Here is a 22,808-nt window from a genome sequence, read left to right as displayed (position 1 = left end):
ATACTTCCTTGAGTCTCCCCTAAGCCATGTACCTTCTAACATTAGAATGTGCCCTGTTGTTTTGTATATTAATTTTTTGGAAAGGTGGTACTCAGTTGTGCTCTACAAAGGTCCTTAAAGCATGTGCAATTTTTTACTGCTTCATAACCTACTTTCATCAAGACATGATAATACATATTAACCTCTTCTGGTCTGTCTTCCTATGGTATTTCTGTGGCTTGTGCTCCATTTTTGTTGCTTACATTTGATCCCATTCTGTCTTTGTCTACTGATGTACTATGTTCTTCATCTGTAAATATGTTGTAAGTAATTTCTATGTTAAATTGTTAATCGCTATGTAATCCAATGTAACTACTGTCTGTTTATTTTACTGTGGAGCTTTTCTCCCCGGGCCTCGCTGAAAATGGACCCATGTCCAGTCGGACACTCCCGGTCAACAAATTTAAATAAAAATAAATAAATAAATAAATGTGTACTTCAGATGAGCAGATGATGAGGTGTTCAGAATCAGAACTGCACATAGTGTCCTAGTTAAGTATTACCAGTGGTCTCTGTAGACAGGCTAAAATGTCTTGTTATCTACTAGTCATGTCTCATCCTAGAAATCAAAGTATTCTGAAAGCATACAACGCTAGTCCCTTACATTGCTTACCTTTACTCATCCCCTTTCATTGGGAGCAAAACATTTTTTCATGTACATATTGACCCCTAAAGGGCAAACAGTAAAATTTTATTGGAGTATGTAACAAGTCCAAAACTGTTTTATTTCAGTGAATTCCCTTTACTTAATTCCAGAGCAGTCTCAAAATTAGTATATGCAAGTAGAATGAGTGGGGAGGCAGCTCTCATGTTAGGTGGTGCAGAGGCTGAAGCTCCCCCTACAAAAAATATTTTTAAGTTATATAGCAAGATTTAGTTTTGCTTGTCTTTTAATTCATTTGCAGCTTAGTGCTCACACTTTTTTTAATTTGTACACTTGTGTTGCAAACTTCTGTCATGCAGCCATTTCCTTCATTTGCTGTTTTTCATGTCTGTCCAACTGCATATTGTCCCCATAGATATTTTTAAATGCAGTGCTTATTTTATTTCTATTTATTCACCAGGTAAGCAGGTTAGTGTGTAGCCTCTTTTTGGCCATGACCTTTGTTCAAAGGTGAGAAACTTTCAACATTAAATATACAGTCAATTAAATACAAGACTACTTGTGAACACTGCATACATTTTCAGTTTACAGAGTTACATTCTCAGGAGGGGAAAAATGTGATAGTTCAGTTAATATAGTAACATTCTAATTAGATGAAAAGATTGACAGTTACAGTCATACATACAGGAAGAAAACACCACTTTAGTATTATCAAGTAATCAACAAATCCAGTGTATCACTACAACTTTACAAGAAACATTTTATATACATATGCACATTAAAATATTTTGTGAATTTGTCAGATTTGTCATATTTTAGCAATTTATTTTTGATTTCTTTATATTTCAGGGAGAATAGGTTTGCTAGGATATGCAATAACCAATTACATACAGATTAAGCAAAGGGATGCTACCTTTAGGATTCAGAGAAGTTCTCTCCGCCCATGCTGATTGCCCAGTGTGGATTGGTCAAGTAGTATCTTCTTCTTCTTTCGGCTTCCTCCTATCCAAGTAAGGATATGGGCAACACAGGAACTTATACCACAGCCCAGAATTCAGCAAAACCTTAAATCTGGGCTACTCTAGTTCAGAAAAGGCAGGAAACAAGGATGTTTTGTTTTTTTTCTTTTTTCAACAGAACAACAGTAACTTAACAGAAAAACACTGTAAATGCTTTAAAGGGGCTAGCACACTTGAGTGTGTAGCCTATAACAGTTAAACAACACACAAATGATTTAAAGACGTGCAGGAACCGTAAACATGCAAAAACACGCTTGTTCAGATATTAGAATAGCTAGAAACTTGCTTTTTGGCAAGAATATGCAGTTGCAAGTAGAAAGGCAGAGAAAAAATACTTAATCTGTTTAAAGTCTCTCTTTTCATCTTTCTGCTGCTTGTAACACTCTGCAGGACCAAGAGGAGCTGTGCTGAGTCTAAAACAAGTGCAAAACTGTTCAAATGCCGGTTTTAAGTCAGGGAACTTGAAAGTATCCATACTATCCAAGTATTGCTAGTAAATGTTCATGTGACATTGAGCAAGTTGTAGACATACTTACTTAGGAGCAAGGTAGTTTAGCCCACACCCCCTTACACAAAATAAGAAAACTGTTTAGAGGTGTGAGCTATACTAACACCTGTTCCGTAAACATGTTTCTGGACCTTAGTTTATTTTCTTTTCCACTCTTTTAGGATGGTTTTCATGAAACAAAGCAGGTAGGGCCTTTTAAACTCATTGAGTGATGCTTGCTACATGTGGTCTTTAGTTAATGTCAAGAGATTCCATAAGTTTTGTTGCTGCTACTGTTGCTGCTTTTTACTTTCAGTGAGTTAGATTATTAAAAAAGCCAATAAGGATAGCTGTGTAAGAAAGAAATAAAAGTATTTCACTGCAGATTGTACATTGTATGTAAGATTTGTCACAGATGTGAGAGATATCCACATTAACATTCTGGTCCTTTTCTTTGGCATAGAGTACCTGCTGAAGTTGAAATCAGTTTTGAAGCCTCTCCGTGTCTACAGTGAGCAAATAGAGATGCTAGATTTTCCCTATCCTGGTAGCAACCTGCATCTTTCCCAAAAGACACTTCGGGAAGGGAAACCAATGGAGTCTCTTAGGTAATATTTTACTTAGGTTTGTGTTCCACAAATATTGATACTTAGCTACTTTTGCATGAAAGAACAATGATACTGTTGTCATAGTCAATAATATTATTCCAGAGAAGGGCACTAGAAAACTACTTAAAAAACTGAAAGGAGCAATGACTGTGCAGGCACAATTACCACTAATTTATTTAACAAAGATTAGATTAAGCACTTTCCTCTGGTTTATAAGAAAAATCTTACACCCATTTTCTAAGTGCACTATACCATGCTAGCTTAAGCTTAAACACAACAACCCCTCATAGCTCACTCTAAGCATTTCTTCAATCAGGCCCAAGATCTAAAGAGATTGGGTTATTGCTCCCCTGCCTGTGACTACTATTTAGAACATGCTGATAAATGCAATGAATAAAGTCAGATGCTGAACAGTGCATCTGAAGTAGGCAGACTTCATTTGGATGCAACCTGTGGGATAGTTGCATCCAAATGAAGTCACCTACTCAGATGGAACGTTATGGTGAGTACATAACTTCTAAATCTGAAGTAGGCAGACTTCATTTGTCTGCAACCTGTAGGTATCGGATCCGACCTCGGGTCCGAGCCGGCCTTTCAAAAGCTTAGGCTCCGAGCTCCTAGCTCCTCCCTCTACCCATAACCCCTTGCCAAGCCCTGACTGACCTCAGATTTCGTTTGCCGCTTTCAAGTTGCGACGGATTCCTTGAGCTCCTAGTGCAGATAAGTTTTCTGACAGGAAAATTTTGCAAAATGTAACCTTTTTTGATTATTTTAGATAGAAGTGTGTCTGTTAGGCTTTCCTTCCTCTATCTTTTATATTTTCTTCCCGGGATTGCGTAGTTTGAGTGGTTTGTGTGTGTTTAGGCCTGTTAGGGCTAGAGTATGTCTGAAGCCCATAAGGCAGTTTTTTCTAAGTGCACCGAGTGTGGCCATAAGCTGTCCCCGCCGGATGGCCACACTCGGTGTGTTAAATGCTTGGGGGTTGGACTCCTGTCTTCTGGTTGTAGCATTTGTGCAGGGTTCAACCCGAGCTTTGAGGGAGCGGAGGTCGAAGCTTGTTCTGGCGGGACTTCTCCTCCAGATACCGCTTCAGCTTCTGCCCCTTCTACACAGCAAGCAGTTGCTGTGGGCTCTCCTCCCCCGGCTGGGACTCAACCTCCCTCTAAGACGCCGGAGGAGAGAGAGACTTCTAGGGAGAGAGAAAAGAAGGAGAGGCACAGGGAGAGGCACCACAAACGGAGAGCTGAAACCTCTAGTTCGGCTCCTCCATCCAAGCGGGCCTCTCCTGTGCCTTCTAGTTTCCCTCCTCCTCGGCTCCACTCCCCTCAGTTCTCTCCTGGGCCCGAGGAGGAGGAGGCTAGCCCTTCAGCGAGGTCCCCAAGGCGGCTCTCTAGGTCCGCTTTGGTGGCCTCGACTAGATCTACCTTCTCCATGAGTGAAGCAGACATGGACCGGATGATGAGGAGATTCATCCAGGCCCAAATGCAAATGGGAGTGCTCCTAGCCCCCCCCCCATCCGGGAGGGGCTTCGACCCCCTTTGGCTCCTTCTCCGACCCACACCATGGGTTCGGAGCTGTCGGCGCTGGGCAGAGTTGGATCCGGGGGTGGGTCGGATCCGATAGGTCGGCGCACCTCGGATCCGTCCCCATCCCTTGAGTGCTTCGGGTGCTTCGGACCCGACCTCTCGGAGCCGAGGACCGAGCCTCGGATCCGAGGGAGCTGGTGTGTCTTCGGCTCCATCTAGGTCGGAGCACACCAGTCTCTCAGATCCGACGGTCTCGGCTCCGGCTCCGATCCGTGCATCGGATCCGAGTGGGGTCGGCTCGGGTTCAGAGAAGCTGGCTCCCCCTCGGCCTTCGACGTAGTGGAAAGGGCACTGTTGAGGACTTCCGGACCCCCGGTCCCTGCCACGGCTCCATCCTGCACTCCCTTGCAGTTGGGCCAGGCTCCCACCAGCCGGTCCCAGGGACAGCCCGCCTCGATGTCCCAAGTAGTTCCCTTGGAACATCCAGCTGCGGAAGAGTACTCCTCGGACAGCCCCCAAGAAGTACCTCGGAAGCATAAGTGCAAAAGGAGGCACATGGACTCCCGAGTCCGTTATCAAGACACAGACTTGGATGAAGGGGAGGGCCCCCCAAGGTCACCCTCTGAAGACGCCTCATTTGGAGACATTATGGAAATGTTGAGGATCAGGGGGGGGTGGTCTGCCCCAAGGCCTCCTCAGACGAGTCTGTGTTCTTGGAGGCATTCGAGGCGGCCCATCTACCTCTTGGGTGTCCCCTCCTGCCGACCCTCTGGTGGACCTTATATCCACCAGAGCGTGGAAGGATCCGGACACCGTTGAGCCTGTACCCAAGCGTCCTGACCATATTCTTTCCCCTCCGGCGGACCGCATTCACTGGAGCAAAGGCCCCCCAGTAGATGCCATGATGATGGCTGCAGCCACTAAGAGGGAGTTGGCCCAGGAGAGTCCCTCTATGCATCCTCCGGGCAAGGAGTCCCGCTCGATGGATCGCATTGGGAAGCGAGTTTTCAGTTCAGCAACCTTCTCTTTGAGAGTGCTGAACTACATGGCACATGTCATCAGGATGCAGCGGGATTTGATTAAAGAATACGCTGCATCTCCCCAGAGTCCATGTCGGGTGAGGACAAGCAGGTATACTCCACCGAATGGCCACTCTTAGAGCAGTTTCTAACACATCTATGCGGCTACTTTCTCACGCTACCGAGGGAGCCGCTAGAGCCAGCGGAGCAGGCCTAGTCATGAGGCGGCAGGCCTGGCTCCGCCACTGTGATTTCACAGAGAGCCCTTCAAGGCGACTTTCGAATGCCCCTTTGATGGTCCTGCCTTGTTTGGCAAAACTGTTCGTGAAACATTGGTCCAGAGCGAAGGACGGGAAGACGCTGTCTGCCGTCGGAGTCCGCTTCTCAGCTCCCCAGAGGTCCTTCTCAAAGAACCAAAAGGGACAGAAGAAGATGTGGTTCCGGAAGTCGCAGCAGTCCCAACCTGCTCCGGATAACCAGTCCTCCCATGGCAGAGGAGGACAGGGAGGTCGCCGTCCTAGAGGCAGAGGGGCTCCTAGAAACTTTGGGTCCAGAGAACCTTTCTCTGATAGGCCCACGCAGCAGCCCTGAAGGGTTGCCCGGCTGTCCGTCTCTGGAGGCAGTCGGGGGGCGTTTTTCGAGGCACCTAAATTCTTGGGAGTCCATCACAACAGACTGTTGGGTGCTTCGCGTGATATCCAGAGGTTATACAATTCCCCTGTACAAAGTTCCCAGATCTCGCAGCCTCCCAGATGTACCACCCGACCAAAGGGAGGCAGCAGCTATCGAAATCGGACAGCTGCTAGAAAAAAGAGCTATCCAGTGTGTCCCCCTAGATCAAACCGGGTCAGGGTTTTACTCCAGGTTCTTTTTAGTGCCAAAGAAAACGGGGGACTTAAGACCGATCTTAGATCTTTCCCTGCTGAACCTGTCAGTAACCAAGCAAAAGTTCCGGATGGTCACCCTTCAATCTATACTCCCTCTCTTGAGGGAGAACGACTGGATGTGCTCCATCGACCTCAAGGACGCGTACTACCACATTCGCATGGACAGACGGTCCAGGAGGTTTCTTCGCTTCGGCTGGGAGCCAGTCATTATCAGTTCAGGGTCCTCCCTTGGTCTCACCTCAGCCCCCAGGGTGTTCACCAAGGTGCTAGCGGTTGTAGCGGCCCACCTGAGACTCCAGGGATTACAGGTCTTTCCGTACCTGGATGACTGGCTCCTGATGGCATCATCAAGGCATCTTCTGTGCTCAGCCAGGGACTACTTCCTTCGTATAGCCCCAAGGCTGGGCATCACTATCAACTGGGAGAAATCTTTACTGCACCCCACACAAATTATAGATTTCATAGGAGGAAGGCTAAATACCAGGTCAATGCGAGCCTTCCTCACCCCAGACAGAATTTCCAACCTGAAGTGTCATGTCACAGCGGTCCTGCAACCATTTCCAACAGCAGCTTCGGTCCTGAGGGCCCTAGGTTCGATGGAGGCAGCTATCCCGCTTCTTATCCATGCGCGCTTACGCATGCGGGTTCTTCAATGGACCCTTCAGGTTCAGTGGTCCCCTCTCTATTCCTCTCTCAACAGTCCGATAGCGGTCAGCAAAGCATGCAAGGATTCCCTTCTTTGGTGGCTTCGGTCTCCGGAGCCTCTGACAGGGAGACCTTTTTGTGCAGCATTTCCCCGAGCCACAGTGACCACGGACGCTTCTCGCCTCGGGTGGGGGGGGCATTCTGCGGGGAAGATTGTCCAAGGCACGTGGAACCCCACAGAGACTTTGTTGCATATAAATGTCCTGGAAATGAGGGCTGTGCTCCTAGCGTTGCAAGCACTTCACAACCTTCTTCCTTCAGGGACTATTGCGATTCAGACAGACAACATGTCGCAGGGAGGAACCAGGTCCTATCCCCTTTGTCGAGAGGCCATGAGAGTCTGGGAATGGGCAATTTCCACCAAACGCTTTCTTGTAGCAACGCACATTCCGGGAAAATCCAACATCCTTGCGGACAAACTCAGTCGCACCATTCTTTCCCCTCACGAGTGGTCTCTCAATCCTCAGGTAGTGAAGAAGATTTTTGCCATCTGGGGGCAACCCTGTTGCGATCTTTTTGCCTCTCACTCAAACGCCAAATGCGACAATTTCTTCGCTCTGCTTCCCCCACCAGGGGAATCCCCGAGAGACGCGCTGGTGCATGCTTGGCCTCCTGGTCTCCTTTATGCCTACCCTCCACTACCTCTGATGCAGAGGCTTCTGCAGAAAGCCAACAGTTTGGGGAGCAGAATGATTCTCATTGCCCCGTTCTGGCCTCGTCAACCCTGGTTCCCCTTTGTATGGTCTCACAAAGTGAATCCACCCTGGATTCTGGATCCGATCCCGGATCTCATCTCCCACCCTCTGGGAATTCCGGTCCCCAATCTACGCACCCTGAAATTGACAGCTTGGCTGCGCCAGTTCCATCCTTGATTAGGACTCCCGGTATCTTGTCACCGGTCAAGGCCATCCTAGTGGCGGCTCATAAACCTTCCACTAGGCAGGTTTATCGGAGTAAATGGAAGAGATTCTCTATTTGGGTGGTTCAGAAAAGTTTGGATCCTTTTTCAGCACCTATGTCGGCAGTGCTGGATTTTTTAACAGACCTCTTTCATCAAGGGGCAAGTTCTTCCACGATTAAGGTACAATTGGCAGCCATCTCTCATTATCACATTGGTCATGAGACAGCTCCCTCATGACGGCGAAATTGTGCAAAACCTTTCTTAAAGGGATTTTTTTGTTGAGGCCTCCAGTCAAAGAGATTGTACCACCTTGGGACCTATCTTTAGCTCTGCAAGCCCTTACTGCTCCTCCCTTCGAGCCTGCAGCTTCTACAGACCTGAAATACCTTTCCTGGAAGACTGCCTTCTTAGTAGCTATCACTTCAGCCAGAAGAGTGTCTGAACTTCAGGCTCTATGCGTCAAACCGCCTTACCTTTCCTTCTTTCCAGATAGGGTGTGCCTCAGGACCAATCCATCCTTTCTTCCAAAAGTCTCTTCAGAATCTAATATCAACCAATCAATCAACTTACCTGTGTTTTTTCCCAAGTACTCAAACAAAGGAGAATACAAATTGCATTCCTTGGATGTTCATAGACAATTATGATTTTACATTCACAGAACAGCTGGTCACAGGCAATCAGATCAGCTGTTCATCTCCTTTGCTAAATTTGCTTTGGGTAAAGCAGTTTCTAAAGTCACACTATCGAGATGGATTGCTAATTGTATTCTGCAGGCTTATGACACTTCAGGTAGACCTGCTCCTCAGAGGGTTACGGCTCATTCTACTAGGGCAGTCTCCACATCAGCCGCCTTTAAGTCCCGTGTGTCATTGGATGATATCTGCACAGCAGCCACTTGGGCCTCACCTCATACCTTTATTTCTCATTATAAGGTGGATGTTGTTTCCAGGGGAAGAGCATCCTTTGGCTCAGCGGTGCTCCGGAACATCCTTCCATGACGGCCGCCCAAGATTCAGGTAGCTGGGGACTCTGTCCCACAGGTTGCAGACAAATGAAGTCTGCCTACTTCAGATTTAGAAGTTATGTACTCACCATAACATTCCATCTGAGTAGGTGACTTCCTTTGGATGCAACTATCCCCCCCTCCATCCCCCTGACCTTTATACAGCGAGTATTTATGCTTTGTTCAGATACTTTATTCAGTATTATATAGGCAAACTCAATCTGAGGTCAGTCAGGGCTTGGCAAGGGGTTATGGGTAGAGGGAGGAGCTAGGAGCTCGGAGCCTAAGCTTTTGAAAGGCCGGCTCGGATCCGAGGTCGGATCCGATACCTACAGGTTGCAGACAAATGAAGTCTGCCTACTTCAGATTTAGAAGTTATGTACTCACCATAACGTTCCATCTGAGTAGGTGACTTCATTTGGATGCAACTATCCCACAGGTTGCATCCAAATGAAGTCACCTACTCAGATGGAACGTTATGGTGAGTACATAACTTCTAAATTTTGTTCCAAGTGAAGCATCACTTCTGGCCTAAAAAAAAAAAAACAATTGCTATCAATTTCTAACTTACAGATATTATTATACTAAATACACCATGAAAGAGACATTGTATCCTATTCATCTAGTCTGTCCGATCTGACTGAAGAGTACAAGCTGCTTGTTAGATCTAAGCTTGACCTGCCATTGCTCCATGTCTCAAGTTCCTTTAAGATTTTTGCCTCCTACAATCACCTTGTTCACTAATTCTCTTCCAATCGTGCTTCCCGCTTTCATTATTGTCACGTATTTACAGAGCCAAAAACACCCTTTATTACATTTCTTCATCCCTCTCTACCTTTTCTTCCTTATTATAACTTCTTTGACTTGCATATTATTATTATTATTATTATTATTATTATTATTATTATTATTATTATTATTATTATCATTATGATAATACAAACTAGTTTTCTCCAAATTGCGTTGCTTAGGTAGAAGGTCTAGTGTCTATCTTCAGCTAAAAAAAGTCTCCTTTCTTTCTTTCTTCGCTTTATTGTTAATTATTGTGGTAATCTGCTTGACTTTAATTGATAGAGTATTTATTTAGTTCCTTACAGATTAAAGTTGTGCCTTTGATATTTGTAGCTGGAGTAATGGAAAAGCTTGAGAAGGGCTTCAAAAAGTGTGTCAAGTGTGACCACATAATTTTGCCCCAGGGCACCTACAACCTCTGCATGGTGTGCCTGGGGCCAAAACATTTCTCTTCAGATTGCACAATATGTAAGGCAACCATGCCTCATCTGTTAGCTGACCAGCAGATCAAGCTTAACATTTAAGGACTTCTGCCAGTCCCTTATGTGGAGAAGTCCAAGAAGAAACACACTGAAACTGGGCAGAACTCAAACTACTATTTCAGTGCAGGAATCTCCTCCATTGGCAGCACCTCAGTTGATACCAATACTAATCAGAGACAGGACACTGATGCCTATCAGCAGACAATCATCAGAAAGAAACTTAAAATAAATGTAAGCCTTGGGTGAAGGAAACGACCACCAAGGATGTAAATGCCAAATATTTTATTATACCACGATTAAGTGCTTTTGTCTGACTGTAACCACAGACTTCTTCAGAATCAAATCTTGAACAGTTAAAAACACACCATTTAAATATCCCTCCCCAAAGTCACATGTACATTAAAGGCTAATCAACACAAATAATCCAAGCCTCAGCTTGAAACACAAAATTACATTAAAATTCATTACGTTTAAAACTACAATAAACAACCAAAAGAAAAGACATATAAACCTTGAACCATGATCTCCAAACAAAAATATTTTATTTGTAATAAAATTCACACTTTATAAGATCATAATCTTACGATACTAGCAATTGATATATTGTTATTCAATTGAGAAGGGGGTAAGAGTGCATTGAGTCTAATTTGCCCATAAGTTCTCTACCTTCAAATCTTCCCAAGGACCCCCCCCCCCAGAGGTTTTTGACAACAATATCTAAACCATAAAATGAAAAATAATGGGCCAGATGTTGTGAAATGTGCAGGGCATTGTGTCCTCTCTTTTTGTAATATAAAGAACATGCTCATAAGTACTTACCCAAATGATACAATAACTTTCACAACAGATGGCCAATAATGGCTTTCAGATGAGAGTTGATGGAATTGTGCAGTCCTCTCCTTTTTATTCCAATCCCCCTGGACAAGGTATATCAAATGGGGAATCCCAATCCAATGGAATGGTTTGGGTGAATATAGGTGCAATTTTTACTAATGTGTCTGCTCCTAATAATGGGTTTTATTTAGCATTTTGGCTTAACAGAACCATGTATTTCCATAGTGCTATGCTGAACCCTGTCAGTACAGTGAGACAGTCTATTACGAAACAGAAAACACTTTTATTAAAATGCCAAACGGCTACTTTCTTGAGTGTATTAAATCCAGGGTCATACCAAAAGGGTTGAGAAGTTGGAAATTTCCAACTGGACTGGTACTTAATTTCAACCTCCACAAAGAATTATTAAAACTTTTGGATCTACACGGCTTCAAGCTTATGCAGGTTCTCATGAAGCACCATCAAAGAACTATTGATAATTTAGTGCATGAAACCACTGAATTGGATCTTATTATTACTACAGACCTTGCCTTTGATTACCATTCTGAACAATACCATAAAGTTTTCAGTGGCATGGGCAAGGTCATTGTGGAGATAAAGGTTAGGAAGGTAAATAAATTAGAATGGGAAAGAGGTGACTATTTTAAAGGTACTGCTTATCCTCAGCCCCACTTTCAGGGTGGGTTTGTACAAACTTACAGAATTGCAAGAGGATGATTTTCTCCCTTTGGAGCAGGTCCCTTTAAGATGATCAGAGAGAGTTCAGAACTGTAGGAGTGCAAAGTGGAGGCCACAGAACCAATACAGGCCAGTGGAAGGGCATTGTACCTGGCAGAACAACTCAAGAGATGGTCAGGGCAGGAGGAAGAATTTGTTTGTTTTTCATGTTCTATGGACTCAGCTTCCATTAATACTGAGAATGATGGACCTCACATTGTCACAAATACCTCAGGTGACTTTATATTATATAACTGTACTGGGAATATATATGGACAAGGCCTTGCAGACCTGCCTAGTGAGGGCCATACTTTTGTTACTACACTGAGGTCTAAGATCGATGAATTAATTATTGATTTAAAATTGTATCTTAGGAAGCTTAATTTGAAACTGATTTTTGAAGACAAAAGTATTAAATATTTACCTAACTAACTTTATAGGCAAAGTATTTTTAATCCCACTTTTCTTTTACCCTTATTTTTGCAAACTTGACTTTAGAGTACTTTAACTAATAACTATAGAAATATTGAATACAATCTGTCTAAGGGTGAGTTTGATTTTTTAAAAAACCTAAGCGAGCATAAAAGTATAAGGGTGATGAAACCTGATAAGGTGTGGTGTGTGGTCATCATGTGTAGAAAATATTACATTCATCGTATCAACGAGCACTTGTTTGTTGATGACTTCTATGAAGAGTTATTTCTTAAATTTGTTAATATCTCTTACAAAAAGTTTGATTATATGTTATTAGATATGGTCACTTAAGGTTGATTGACCCGGAACTTTTGTCATTTCTTAGTGTTAAATTTCCCACAGTACCCTCAATCTTTGGATTGCTGAAGATACATAACAATGTATCAAATCCCCCGATGAGACCTATTGTGGATGCTGGAAAATCAAAAATACATTCCTTAGCTGCATTTGTTGATGTCAAGCATAAAGTATACTTAAATTCTTTTAATCATTTGTGACATGATTTGTGGGATTTTTTGATTAAGTTAAGGAATGTGAGGTTTACTGAAAACATGATTTTCCTGACTATTGATATTATCAAATTATTTAATGTCATACCGCATTCAATTAGTTTAGACTGGCTGTATGAAATTTTGAGCAAATGTACTGAACTGAATAATAATAACATTGACATTTTGTATAATTTCATGGAGACAGTGCTTAAGAACAATTCTGTATTTTTGATGGTCAATATTTTCTTCAGAAAAAAGGTGTTGCGATGGGACCCTCATCTGCCCCCATTTTCACAAACATTATTATGTTACAGTGGGAAAAGAAGTTTGTGTTCAGTCAATTTATTTTACACCCCAGAAGATGTATGTCTGTTTTTTGAATGACATATTTGTCAACTGGAGTGGATCAGTGAATTCAAGTGAAGTTTTTATGGATTATTTAAACACACCTACCTCATGTTTAAAATTTACCTATTCCTACAATCACAATAAAATTAACTATTTGGATTTAGAAATTAGTAAGGATTCTTCCAGCAAGAGGCTTGTTAGTAACATCTTCAGAAAGCCTACAGATTCCAATAGTCTTTTGCATTACTCTAGTTGCCATCCAGACTACAAGACAAAAGGTATTCTTAAGGATCAATACTTTAGACTCACCAGGGTGGTTTTGGAGGCTGATACATTTGTAGCAGAAGGACAAAAATGTATGTTTCTCTTTTGGGGGTGTCCTAGTGACTTAGTATAGGAATTATTTGAAGACGTAATACTAAAAAGAAGAAATGGTATGTTCAAACCATTCCTTAGGGGTGATAGTGACAATAATTGTTTTTATTACAAACAAATTGAGTTGTAATAACCACCTTAATTCATTGGTTACAACTTACACAGTTGATTGTACTTATATTACACATATTTTAAAGAGGAATTGGAGAATATTTCCTGTTTTATCAATTTGACTAAAATAATAGGAGAACTTCCACATATTGCATATAAAAAAGGAAACTCATTAAAACAGTTTTTTGAGTCAGCAGTTGTAGTTTCTATGGATTTTACTAATAAAAGATTAGGTACAATTCAGATGTGTTTTATTTCCACAATGTAAATACATCCCGGAGAAGGAGTCAGTGGTTGTAAACAAGTTTCACAGTAAGCCCTTGTTTCATTGCACATGTAATTCAGTTGGAGTGATTTATCTCACTCTATGTCAACAATTCAGTGGATTTTATATCAGGAAAACTCAAAGGCATTTTAAGGACTGTATTTATGAGCATGTTCTTGATATTACAAAAAAGAGAGAACACAATGCCCTTTTAAGCATATTTCACAACATCTGACCCATTATTTTTCATTTTATGGTTTAGATATTGTTGTCAAAACCTCAATGGAGGGGTGTCATTGGGAAGATTTGATTGAGTCTAGAAAACTTATGTGGCAAATTAGACTCAATGCACTTTTACCCCCCCCCCACGATTGAATGACAGTATAACTATTGGTAGCATCTTAAGATTATGATCTTATAAAGTGTGAATTTTATTACAAACAAAATATTTTTGTTTGGAGATCATGGTTCAAGGCTTATATGTCTTTGTTTTGTTTTTTAAACATAGTGAATTTTAATGTAATCTTTATGTTTCAAGCTGAGGCTTGGATTACTTGAACATGTGACTTTGAGGAGGGATATTTAAATGGTGTTTTTTTAACTGTTCAAGATATGATTCTGAAGAAGTCTCTGGTTACAATCAGATGAAAACTCTTAATCATGGTGTAATAAAATATTTGGTGTTGACATCCTTGGTGGTCATTTCCTTCATCCAGGTCTTACATTTATTTTTAGTTTGTTATTGTTGGTTCCTGCTTCGTAGTGCAAAATTATCAGAAAGATCTGCCACGATTTTATTTTACGGATGCCACTATCCATATCTTCTCTCCTTTGTGGCTGGTCCTTCAGAACCACCAGTGCAGATTGAGACCACATGATAAGTGCCTTTTTGAAGGCACATATTGAGATGGGTGTCATCCTATCCTCCTCAGTATCAAGTGTGGATGGGCTGGCTGTTCATCACCCATACATCCGTTTCCCCCAGTCTATGATTCAGTACTAGTAGTTTCAGAAATTACCCAGAGCCTATGCATCTGGCACTGACTGGTACCTTTACTTTGGCACTAGTTCTTATGCATTTGATTAATTTGATGCCAAAATCTTCATTTTCTGAATCTCAGGACATACTGTTTGATGCCAGCTCTAATGTACCATTTTGAGCACCAACATACATGGTGCCTTTTTCATTGCTGGAGACCTCAGCCTTCAATGCTTCTGCACTGATCTTCTTGAAGCCCTTCTTGTCTTCAGTATTGTGTTTCCCTTCACTGTGCTTCTCATTTTCACTTCTCTGGGGCAGATGTGGATGTGATCAGTGGTTCTCGAGTACTAGCAAATCTGGGGTTGACATTTCATGTGATGGAAAGGATGATTGCCACTCCTCCTTGGGCACATGTTCACTCTGCAATGATGTTGTCTCCAGACCTAGACATTGACATTCAGTTTCCATTCATCAAATGTCCCAGAGTCAGAGTAGAATAATTAGCTTCTAACAACTTGCACATATTCATTCTGTGTCTTCTGGGGATATGAATTCTCCTCAACCAAGATCCCTAGAAAGAGGATGTGTAAATGGAGGTACATAGAAAATCCTACCAAGTTATAGACATCTAACACCAAATTAATTGATCAAGAGTGTTCTCCAGTCTTCTCCTGAAGATGCCAGCTATACCAACTGGGTGGTCCCTCCTAAAGACTATAGTGCTTACCAAAGTCTCCACTGTGGTTGCTAACTGTTTTCCTGATTGTGATGTGGGTGGCTTTTGCAATGGGCCTGAAACTTTCTCTGCTAAATCTCTTTGGAAATGATTCATATTAACCTAAACCCCAAAAGCAAAGGTGCCCAAGTTATAAACATGCTTCCCCATTCTGTCCATCACAGGGGTGACTTTGCTAAACCGTGCAATCTCATATGTTTTTTTCACAACTCAGCCATGACTTTGTAGACAATTTTAAGGCATCTTTCATTAATGCTTCATATGATGGTACCACCTTATTCAACCCTATTGTGAAAGAAGCATTGTTGTGATGAGAGCAGGAAGGTAAGACTGTCTGCTATAGGCATCAAATTTGACAGCCTTCTAAGATACTACATCAGAAATCAGAAGGGGTCTAAATGATTCAAGAAGCCTCAGCATCATTTCTTTGACTCCCTTACAGACAGGTATGAGTATGGCAGAGGTGGCCGCTTCAGTGGATGCCAACCAAGAAGTCATTATGGTTTACAAAATCAGGGATTCCAGGGGCTTTTTTCAAGCAAGCAATACCAGCATCCCTGAAGGCTGGCCAGAATGTTTCCCCTGTGAACACATTTACTCATCTCACCTACATGGATTGCCTTCATGCAGGGCATTTGGTTGAGAGAGATAATATCCAGAGGTTATACTGCACCCTTTTCTCATCCCCAGTTGCCCTACTCTCAGCTGTTCTGGGACTTTCCATCACATCACATAAAGTGGTCAGGAGGGAAATACTTTCTCTTTAAGCAAAAATAGTGAACAAAGATGTCCCACCAGACCAGAAAAGGCCTGAAATCTATTCAGCATTCTTTTTTAGTTCCAAAGACAAATAAGGACTTTAGGCCACTTTTAGATCTCAGCATTCTAATCTTACACATTAAAAAGACCCCATTAAGAATGTTCAGTGCAAGTAATTTTGCCCCATCTAAAAGCAAATGATTTGATGTGCTTAAGAGAACTCCAAGACGCCTACTACCATATCAAGATATAAAAGGAATCAAGGAGACTACTAGGCCTTAGGTTAGGAACCAGTGATTTTCATTTTCGAACTGTGCACTTAGTCTCATCACAGCCACCAAGGTGATCACTAAGTGTGTGGCAGTAGTCACAGCCCACCAGAGATTCAGAGGGATCTGTGTGTTCTGTTATTTGAATGATTGGTTCCTCAGTGTTATGACCAGAGAGATTCTCTCTCTCCAAAGCCAGAGACTACTTGCTACAGCTCTGCCTATCCTTAGGGATCTCTGAATTGCAAAAAGTCAAGCCTTCAACCAGCACTGTCCAAACTGTTTATCAACTGCCGTCTGGGCATAGCAAATTGTTCAGCCAGTATTCTCTCAGACAGAATTCTGACACTTAGAGGATTATTCCAACAGAACCCATGGCTTCTATATCCTCATCCATATCGCCTCTTGCACTCATCCAGTCAGCCTCACCAGGACTTACTAAACCTGAAATTAACTGCATACAATCCCTTCAGTTCATGTCAGATTTATTTGATGTTAGTTCAAGTTATTCAACAGTCAAAGTACAACTGGTATTGACTTCCAACATCCATAGTGACCTTGACAGTTATTGTATTACTTCTCACAAGTTATGCAAGCCCTTTATGAAAGGAGCTCTACCCCTCCTCCAGGAGTCCTGCCCCTCCCGTGCTCCAGTAAAGCACTCAATTCCACCTTCAGATCTAAATTCCTTCCTAGAAATATTGATAAAATGCCCCTTTTGAGCCGGCATCTTTAACACAGCTAGAAGACTTTTCTTGGTAAACTCAATTTTTAGTAACAAATCTGCAGGGAGAATTTCAAAATTACAGGCATTATTTTGCAGTTCCCCCCTTACTCGATTTTCCATGTAGACAGAGTATTGTTCATTACTAATCTTTCTTTTTCTCCCAGTATTACCCCAGAGAACAACTTGTGCCAGCTTATACATTTGCCTGTTTTCTTTCATAATCATTATAATAATGGAGAGTACATTCTTTACACTCCAGATGCTCACAGAGCTTAGATTCTGTCCCATAGAAGAAAGACATTCCGAAAATATAAACAATTGTTCATCTTCTTTGCATCAAACAAGCTAGACCAAAATGTGGCTAAGGTAACCTTGTCCAGATGTCTATCTGATTACATATCATTTGTGTTTATATCACAGAATAAATACTTGCCATCTAAACCCAAAGCACATTCTCCAAAGTCTGTTGCTGTTTCAGCAGTCTTTTTCAGATATTCTCCTGTGGATAAAATTTGTGCTGCAGCAACATGGTCTACGTTGCATACCTTTGCCAGATATAAACTTGATATAATTTCCAGATCCAGAGTTTCCTTTGGAGCTACGGTCATGTAGCTTGGGATTCTGACCCATCAGCTGGATCATATAGACTAGATGAATAGAATGCTGACATTATGTTCTTACCATAATGCTGTATCTATTTTATCATGGTTCATCCAATACAACACTCCTCCCACTGCCCCCTTCCAAATGATCACTTTTTCCTGAGGATCTGCCAGGCCAGCCTGATGCTCTTCTGCCTGACACTTCTATATTCCTCAAGTAATTTACTGTCCTTTTCAGGCCTGGCAAGTCGGTACGTAAAAATCTACTGCCAATCATTAGCAGACCGGAGTTCCGCTGTGGCGACCCCTAACTAGGAAAAGCCAAAAGATACAACAACTGGTCAGTATACTTGGTCTGAAGAGAATTAGTGTTCAGAGGCATTACGGGAGGAAAAATCTTATCTGAGCTGGAGGCATGCAGCACTAACACAGCCAGATCAGATTCAACGAGGGGCTTGATACCCATCAGCCATATCAGAAGGACCAGAATAAAAATAATCCATTGTTATGGCAAGTAAACAACTTTTGCAAACATTTTAAAATATTCACTTTTGAAGCACTATCCCTTTTTTCTTTTTTAAATTTACCTTCACAAGCAGTTCGAGTGACTTTGAGCTGTGCTAAAGGAGCAGCAGAATTATTTTTACATGTGCAGCTTGTTCTGTAGAGACTGCTGCTGAAAAAGTAACAAAATGACTTTTCTGCATAATACATCTCTGCTGCTAAGAACAAATTATTTTGCAGTGGGAGCACTTAATAACAAATAATTGGAATAAGGGATAGACAATATCAGTGAAAAATTATAGGTGAATATAGCCACTTTAAATTGTCATTTTATTAATTCACAATAACCAATGTCATGTTTTGTGTTTGGTGCCAGTCTAAAATAAAAAGATAAAGGAACACTATGTGCCCACAAGAAGATTTTGCATTTTTTTATCACCTTCCAGTGCAGATGTAAACAATGTCACTCCTATCAGTTCCAGATTGATAATACAGTTAAGTTATGGACATGTTTAGTAAAGCCTATTAAAACTGTGAGTCATGAAAATATATTCATTTGTACAATATAATCTCATATTTTAGCAATTTCTATTTTCAAACCAACACACCTATTCAACTATTTCATCTTTGCTCCTCGTTACACATGACATGTTTTGATATGAATACTTGAGCAAAGAACCTGTTTTAGTTCATTTTGACAATTGGCTGTCCCACTGTACTCCCATATAAACAATGTGCAGCAGATATTCAGAATGGAATACACTCCAGTTGATTTTAACAAGAGTCCATGAATGAATGCAGGTATAACAGGACTTACCCATGGTTGGTGTGATTAAGTAAAGCCAGCTGTAGGTAAATCCTGTGATACCCACATACAAGAGTGGATTATTGCTGAAATTATATGGTTTAAGAAAGAAATTGCTTACCTTGTTAGGTAATTGCATTGTGTGGCAGTACCTTAGTGATCTTGCACATCCTCTTCTCCATACTGATGTCCTGCATTTGCATATTTGCATATCAATGCAGTAGTGCAATAGAGCTTATGGAGAAGAGAGTACCTCTATAGTAGTGGTCTCTCTCTCTCTCTCTCTCTCTCTGTCTCTCTGCCTTTTGTAATACTGCAGGCTTTTGTCTAGGCTCCTTTACTTAAGAATTCTGGACAAAGAAAAAAATTATGGAAGGGATAAAGGACAGAATCAGAGGTATATTTTAAATATTACTGTAAGTCATTTAAAAATTAATAGAACAACAGGTTTTGGCATCAGTGTGCATTCCCTGAACAATAGGAAGAATAAATCTCTGGATGGTGCAGTGGCGCAGTGGTAGTGTTGTTGCCTCCCAGCAAGAAGCTCTCTGGTTTCTATTCTTGGCTGGGGTTCCTTCTGTGTGGAGTCTGCATGCCCTCTTTGTGTGGGTTTCCTCCCACATTACAAAGACATACATCTAGAGCCTTTCTCCCTGGGCCTCTGCTGAAAATTGGCTTTGTTCCAAGTCAGACTTTCCTGGTTAACAAATGTTAAATAAAATATCTAACATTAATGACTATCAGAAATCCTCAGTGATTTACAAGAAAGTCAAAAATTTTGTGAGGACAATTAGGGATGTTTTGCTATACTCTGAACAATTGAGAAGTATGGTTACCTGCAGAACAGTCAATCATATAGCCAGAAAGCATACCTGTCAACAGTAGAGTTTTGCAGAAATTACTTTTTCTTATATTTTGCTCTATTCCTCATATAATGATCAAGCATATCCCAATTGAAAGTTTGGATGTTCAACAACACAATGGCCAGACATCTTTCTACTGGAATAGGCTCAATTTACAAGTTCATGCTGATTGAGCTACTGAATTACCGTGCTTATTGTTGAATGTTGTTGTTGTGTGTTTCAGCTTTTCCAGGTTAGGGGTCGCCACAGCAGAACTCCGGACCACTAATGATTGGCAGTAGATTTTTACATGCCGAGTTGCCAGCTCTGATGCACAACCTTCAACGAAGGTACACCCATTCACGCATGCCTCCACGCAGAAGACGCTCTAGCTGAGAATCGAACCGGACAGCGTTTTACTGTGAGGCGACAATGCTACCGCAGCACCACCACCGCTGTGCTTATTGTTGAATGTTAATGACTCTTTATTGTGTAATTGTATCACAGCATAATACTTTGCATTTTACTGTCCACACACATTTACCCATTATTGCTGTGTTAATTGCAGTCCAAGCCATAATTTAGCACTGAGAAATTATTGTTTCTACTTGTATCCATGATGCATATTTTAAGAAATTATTGCTAGAAATGTCAGAATGATACAAACACAGATACAATGAATGCCATGATGACTAAAATCACTAAAACACCTTACTGGAACTAGAGTGTTAATAATATTAATTGTCACGATTAATGAGCTTTATTGATATTAATCTACAGGCTTTCACTGTGTCAGTGTATGCATCTTTTTTGGTTACAGAGTATCATTCCTCTCAGATGTCCAGAGTTCTGGAGTCTGTCCTGATTTTTGCTTATATATTTGATCTGTTTCTCCAAAAAATTATAGCTTTCAGGTAAATCACTGAGGACTGAAGTCACTAATGACAGACATTTGTGTTTCAGATTTCATAGCCTTCAGAAAAATGCATGTTAATGTAAAATAAGTTATTCTAGTAACTTTCTATGTTTATAAGAGCAATATTTAAAATTTGCCCCTGAGTCTGGCCCTTTGTCTCCCCCATCCCCCATTACTTTTGACATTTGTCTAGAATTATTGCACAGAGAGGTTGAAAGGTACGCCAAGTGTTACACTGACTTGATTCTCTATTGGGAGTGTTTTTATTTTGTGCTGGAAATGCATTGGAAATATATCCATTTTTAATAGGAACTGTACTGGAAATATATACATTTTTAAACGTTTTAAGTTAGGAACCTAACCTGAACTTTGTAACCTTATATCTGTATTTTTTCTAAGTTTCTGGTTACACCATATCTTGACCAGTCATTTATTTATAGTGTCTCATTAACATGTGGAAAGTTTGCTGGCATATGTTTTTCGTTCATGACCAGGCTTCAAGTGGCAAGTGTTTACCTAGTTATGCCCAGTGTGGAGAACTGACCTGGGAGCCTCATGCTTAGAGGCTGATGGGGTCAGGGCTTGTCAGAAGCTCCTGACAATTCTAGGGTCAGGGATGGTCAGCAGCTCGTACTCTGATTGCAGGAGGAGGTATGGGGAATGTGGCACACAAAAGTAACTGTGCACTGTGATAGCATGTGAATTTGATTGGAGACAACAATATAAGTGGGTTGAAGCTGCCTCTTCTGTACTGTACAAGCACTACTTCAGTGACAAATGTGAAATTGTTTTTTGTTTTATTTAAATTTGAAACTGCTTGTATATGTTTTTACTCTGGATCGGAAGAAGCGTTGCATAACATAAAAGCGCTTATTCAGGATTTATTAAATATACATTTTATACTTTTTATATGGGCATGGTAGCCTTGCTGTTCTTTGTTTTTTATTTGTTATACAATGTGTCTAGTATAGGCTTTTACATGTTTTGGAGCCTTTTTTGCTATTTGTAAAGGTGAAATCTTCTAATTTCCTGTGGCTGGCAGCTATGAACTCAGCACTAAAGTGGCTATAGCAGGGTGCTGCCTGTTCAGCCATGCTGTCCTAAACCACAGGGACACTACAAAAAATTACCTATTAAATGAATACTTTATTGTACATGCAGATAATACAACCAGATTCACATAGGAAGTATTATGATTGTAAGAAAAATCACCTGCATGCAAATGTTAAATACTTATATCATGACTAATGTGAAACTAGTTTCGGAACATGACATCAATTACTTTTACTTATTTTTCTATGTCTTTTTTCCACCATGTCTGCCAAGCATCAGTTTCCCTTTGCACAATATAAATGACCATTTGCTCCATATAATGCCTGTGAAGAAAAGGTGAAGGCTGCCAGCCGAGCCAGATTTAATTTTGTAAATAATTCTGTCATTTGTAAATATCAATGTAAGTCACAGGCTTGTTCTCTTACATGTGAAAAGACTGCATTGTATATTGAACTGCAAAAATTTAACAACAGTGCACTCTGCTGTAAGAAAGCTAAGTCAAGCATTTTATGACTGTCTTCGATGTCAAAATTCAGAGCTGATATATCTAGAGGGAGTCATCCTGACTGTTGTTTTAAGACCAGAGTTAATGGCTAGAATTTGCATGTATAAATGTCCTTTATTGCTCTGGTTTCTGACCAGGTGTAAAGAATGTAAATGTTGTTTCTGTTAGCCTGGGAATACCAGAGAAGTGTGAAGAATGAAGTCATGTGAAGCAGCTCTGTGTTATCAATTTAAAGAGAGAGAATCAGAGAGCTTAGAGCATTTTGTCTTAAGAACATCCAACATCACCAGCACTGTGTTGCTCTATATGTAAGTTTTATAGGACTGTGTTTTCTCTTAGAAATAGCTAGGAATTAAGACGATTAGAATAGTTTGTTTTTCTGTGATGTCAGAACTTTTCTACGGTATTACTTTAAGTATTT

The 22,808-nt window shown here is 41.2% G+C and overlaps 1 protein-coding gene across 1 annotated transcript in view; it reads left to right on the top strand.

Annotated features, from left to right (window-relative positions):
* The window catches only part of HELZ2 (helicase with zinc finger 2), a 1,911,095-nt gene that overhangs the window by 1,228,618 nt on the left and 659,669 nt on the right, over positions 1-22,808 (top strand). Inside the window, exon 12 of the mRNA XM_044089861.1 lies at positions 2,613-2,757. Within this exon, the coding sequence (XP_043945796.1) occupies positions 2,613-2,757 (145 nt within the window). The remainder of the gene's footprint in view (positions 1-2,612; positions 2,758-22,808) is intronic.

The sequence above is a fragment of the Protopterus annectens genome, chromosome 12.part0, assembly GCF_019279795.1.
Source record: "Protopterus annectens isolate FY-2018-M chromosome 12.part0, PAN1.0, whole genome shotgun sequence".
NCBI lineage: Eukaryota > Metazoa > Chordata > Ceratodontiformes > Protopteridae > Protopterus > Protopterus annectens.
Note: the sequence above shows the minus strand (reverse complement) of the source record. Positions and strands in the feature narration are given on the sequence as shown.